We start from the raw sequence: 4648 nt of genomic DNA, 5'->3' as shown, positions 1-4648 counted from the left end.
AGATACTAGAAAGGAGGCTCTCGTGCCGATGGCCTAGATGTGCCACCCGAGTCACCTTGAGCGACGAGGACAATCACGATTTTTTCCCTTTATGGTGAACTATGATAATATGTTTTGTTATATTCACCAAACCTGGTTTGAATAAACAAACTGAAAGCCTATGAGGAACATTGAAATTAACTGCATCCTATGAGGTCAGCAAGCCTTGGAATTTGATGATAAATTCGTACATAGAATGCAACCTTACAAAATCACACAACCCTGAATTGCAACATGTGATGCAATATCTTCTTTAAACCACTGCAAAGTCAGGTCAAACATATTACTTCCCACTGCATAGTTGATAGTTATATCAAGCTTACATGGAATTTGTACATAGAATGCAACCTTACGTGTCTATATGAAGGGAAGTAATTGCATCTCCTTGTTATATCTTTTTTATATGTTACTGTGATCATTTTTAAGCTAAAACCACTGCTGACATGCGTCTTTGATGCAGGAGAGGTTGTCTTTTGACCAACGGGATAACCATGGCCAACAGATGCTTCTACAGCTCTCATGGTGGGTACTATCATAGTGAAGGATATTATCTTAGTTACCACTGCTACTACCTGCCCATTGCACAATATCATTGCCTAGTATGTTAGTGCCACTTTATTTATTCATAGGTGGAAGCTCAATGAGAAGTCGTGTACGAGATCCATTTGCCATTAAATTTCCTCATTCGATGAGTTATGCCATGGTATCATATTATGATACCGCTATTCTTTTTTTTTCTTCAACTACGGTACCACGCGACCTACATGCATGGAACTTGCTATGATACCTACACCAGGAGAGGCCTACTCCGAATTTAGGATATTTTACAACTTTGTTCAACTCACCAAGAGCCTTTCCTTTTCACTGTGATTGAACCACTATAGGCTCCAAGCCTCCAACAACCACCACTTCCACAAAAATATGACAACCATGAATAATCTATTAGCAAGAATGCAATTCTTTAATCACTCCAAGGAGAATATTCAACCAATGACGTAACAAGAATCGAAACAAAAGTACGTGCTTACTGCTTAGAGCCTTAAGACTGAGAAGGACTCTCAAGAATCCACTTGAACTGGATTGGTATCACAGGATGACCAATCAACCTCTTGAAAGGTTTGAACGAGACTAGCTTCAGTTACATCACGTTGAAAATTACCTCGCTGGCATCCTTGGTATTCAAGTAGCAGTAGCGATCGATGACACAGCTCTGTATTTTACTGGAGTAATAGCCATATCACTTTGGTCTAGTCCAATGACTCTAGAACCATGCACGCTTACATTGTTCTAGAGAGGAACCACTCGTTTGAGATGGAGTAATTTTCTTGGCTCCATGATTGCCCTATCATATGCACCCCTGTCAAATCAACACTGAAGGAAACCAACTGAGGTTGCAACTTCCTGGAAAATTGGCTTCTGTTGATCGGCGGAAAGTATTTGTTTGGATTTTACTGGTTTCGGGTCCATATGCGGGAAGTTTCCCTTCTTCTAATAGTAAAATTGCAGTGCTACTGCCTCTTGACCAGCTCCAATAGTAAACAAAGCTTATTTCCATCTCTATCAAGTACTCGCTTTAAAAATGTCTTATATTTTGATGTAGTACGTACTATTACTACCAAGTAAATTGGGCAAAGCAACATGTTATATTTTCGATGAAAAATGTTATGTTCTCGGTCCAAGCCGAGTACCAACTTCAGTGCATGACCATCCTCTCAATTCGACTGTTTATATTCCATGGCCCATGCATGAGCTCTACGGTGCAAGGGCAGTGCAAAAGCAATGAGGGCAACCAGCCAGCTACACCTCCTACCGCAGCTGCTCTTGATCACTTTCTTCCTCCTTTGGGCCCAAACCCCCGCCGCCTCCGGTGTCCGTGACAGGTTCGAGAAGGGCCAGAACCTCACCGACGGCGACACGCTCGTCTCGCCGGACGGCTCCTTCACCCTGGGGTTCTTCTCTCCCGGGGCGTCCACCAAGAGCAAGAGGTACCTCGGCATATGGTTCTCCGTGTCCAACGACACCGTCTGCTGGGTCGCCAACCGCGACCAGCCTCTGCTCGACAAGTCCGGCACGCTGGTGTTCGACGACCTGAGCAGCCTCGTCCTGGTCGATGGCTCTCGCCGGACGGCGTGGTCACCGAACTTCATGGCCGCCTCCGCCGCGGTGGTTCAGCTTCTCGACTCCGGCAACCTGGTCGTGCACAATGACAGCAGCGACGCCGCCCTGTGGCAGTCGTTCGACCACCCGTCGGACACCTTGCTGCCCGACATGAAGCTGGGCAAGGACCTCTGGACCGGAGCCGAGTGGCAGCTCACGGCGTGGAGCTCCGCCGACGACCCGTCTCCGGGGGCCTACCGCCGCACGCTGGAGACCAAGGGGCTGCCGGACATCGTCCTGTGGCAAGGAGACGTGAAGAGGTACCGCACGGGCCCGTGGAACGGGCTCTACTTCAACGGCGTCCCGGAGGTGACGGCGTACGCGGACAAGTACACGCTGCGGGCGACGACGAGCCCGTGGGAGATAACCTACGGGTACACCGCCAAGCCCGGCGCGCCGCTGACCCGCGTCGTGGTGAACCACACCGGCGACGTGGAGCGGCTGATGTGGGACGCGGGCATCCGGGCGTGGAAGCCCTTGTTCAAGGGGCCGCGGGACCAGTGCGACACCTACGCGCGGTGCGGGCCGTTCGGCCTCTGCGACCCCGAGGCGGCGTCGTCGGGGTTCTGCGGCTGCGTCGTGGGGTTCAGCAGGCCTGCTGCCGCCGGGACCCCGTCGCTGTCGGCTCAGGAGGTGAAGGACACCGCGGCGGGCGGGTGCCGACGAGACGCGGCGCTGGACTGTGCCGGCGGGGCGACGACGGACGGCTTCGCGGTGGTGCGGCGCGTGAAGCTTCCTGACACGCAGAACGCGTCGGTGGACATGAACGTCACCCTAGAGGGGTGCAGGGCGAGGTGCCTCGCCGACTGCTCGTGCCGGGCCTACGCCGCGGCCGATATCCGGGGAGGCGGCGACGGCACCGGCTGCGTCATGTGGGCGGATGCCATCGTTGATCTACGCCTCGTCGACAGGGGGCAGGATCTCTTCCTGAGGCTGTCAAAATCAGAATTCGGTATGTACAGATTATCCATTCACGTTTGTTCTTTGTCTTGACTCGATTTAGACATGCATGTTGGACATAAAAGAGTTCCAAATTTTAGTTTATGCATGTTTAAACTCACAGTCACCGTTGCTGCCATAACAGATGACCAGAAAGAGTTTCCTACTCTACTTGTTGTCGCACCCGTAGCTTCTGGTGTCGTTGTTCTTCTGGTCGTCTCTCTGATTTGGTGGAGACGGAAACGCAGAATCATAGGTAATTTCTACTCTGATGGCTCAGTGTTACTATTACTTCACATGGAGAAAAAGGAAAAGTGCAAGATAATTTTCAACGGTTTAAACATGGTTTTATATTTCGACAAAATTTCAAAAATTACGGTGGGTGACGTATAAAATACTTTAAAATTTCTAGACTAGATTTAAAGTATATCCATAATTTCTTTCATATTATGGTCATTTTGGCGAGGGAAAAATATCCCCATTTCTAGAATTTTAACACTCAAGTCCATAACCTCTTCAGGCCTCGTTTGGTAGAGGAGTTTTGAGGGGGATCTGAGAGGATAATCCTCGAGGGGGTCAGAAACCTCAAAAATCCTCGACGACTCGTTTGGCACGCAGGGTTTTGTCCGCGCGAGCCCCTCCAATCCCCACCAAACCCTTTCAAGCCACACGGTTCAGAAAACACGTCGGTGCCCTCAGGGAACTGAGACGAACCGAGACAGAGCTCCTATGACGCTCCGCCGCCGCTGTAGCCTCCGCCGCCCCGCCGCCCGCAGCTTCCGATGTGTCTGGTACGTACATCCGCGCCACCCCCTCCTGTCCCCCATGGAGCCTTCCTCCAGCCGCCATGGCCACACCTACCCTCACCGTCACCTGACTTGGTGGTGGTCCGCCGGAGCACGCCGTCCTCCCACTGCGACGCATCTTCTTCGCTCCATCCAATCCTTCTTACCTCCTCGTGCTTGCCTTCTATGAACACGACTTGGCATCTCCACTTAATTTCCCCCCTCCATGCCTGCTGATTTTTGCTAACTGAATGTATGTGGTGTGTGTACCATGATCCTCACCTCACCATTGAACTAGTTGTTAATTTTGATTCTCTGCATTTGCAATGCTTGGTTTACTACAGATAGCATATACATTTAAGTTCCCTCCTGAGAACAGTATTAGAATTACTACCATGATTACAATGCAATTTGTATAATATATTTGGATGGGTGCCTCCCTGATATTCAGTATAATTTGGTCTTGAAATTTTTGGACGAATGTTCTTATATGTGATTTTTGTGGTGAGTAGTCGGATAACCATTACAGATTTTTTTTCTTAGATCTGAAAATGGTAGCTCAAAAAGTTGGGATCTACTGTATCTCTTTTTTAGACAGCAGCCAGTGTTATAACCAAGCACCTTTTCTTTTTCTTCAGTACAAACAACATTTTTTTCTTTAACTCTCGAACTGCAGCTTACATGGTTGTGCCTTCTTAGCTCTTAGCCCTCTTAGCTCTGAAAATGCA

The 4648-nt window shown here is 49.3% G+C and overlaps 1 protein-coding gene across 1 annotated transcript in view; it reads left to right on the top strand.

Moving 5' to 3' along the window:
* The first annotated feature begins 1818 nt into the window (after positions 1-1818).
* LOC123042267 (receptor-like serine/threonine-protein kinase SD1-8) overlaps positions 1819-4648 on the top strand; it is a 6547-nt gene continuing 3717 nt past the window's right edge. The window contains exons 1-2 of the mRNA XM_044464752.1: positions 1819-3148; positions 3281-3391. Coding sequence (XP_044320687.1) covers positions 1819-3148; positions 3281-3391 — 1441 coding nt within the window. The remainder of the gene's footprint in view (positions 3149-3280; positions 3392-4648) is intronic.

The sequence above is a fragment of the Triticum aestivum genome, chromosome 2B (genome assembly GCF_018294505.1).
Source record: "Triticum aestivum cultivar Chinese Spring chromosome 2B, IWGSC CS RefSeq v2.1, whole genome shotgun sequence".
In the NCBI taxonomy this organism is placed as follows: domain Eukaryota; kingdom Viridiplantae; phylum Streptophyta; class Magnoliopsida; order Poales; family Poaceae; genus Triticum; species Triticum aestivum.
The sequence above is the reverse complement of the archived record's forward strand: the minus strand, read 5'-3'. Positions and strand labels throughout refer to the sequence as shown.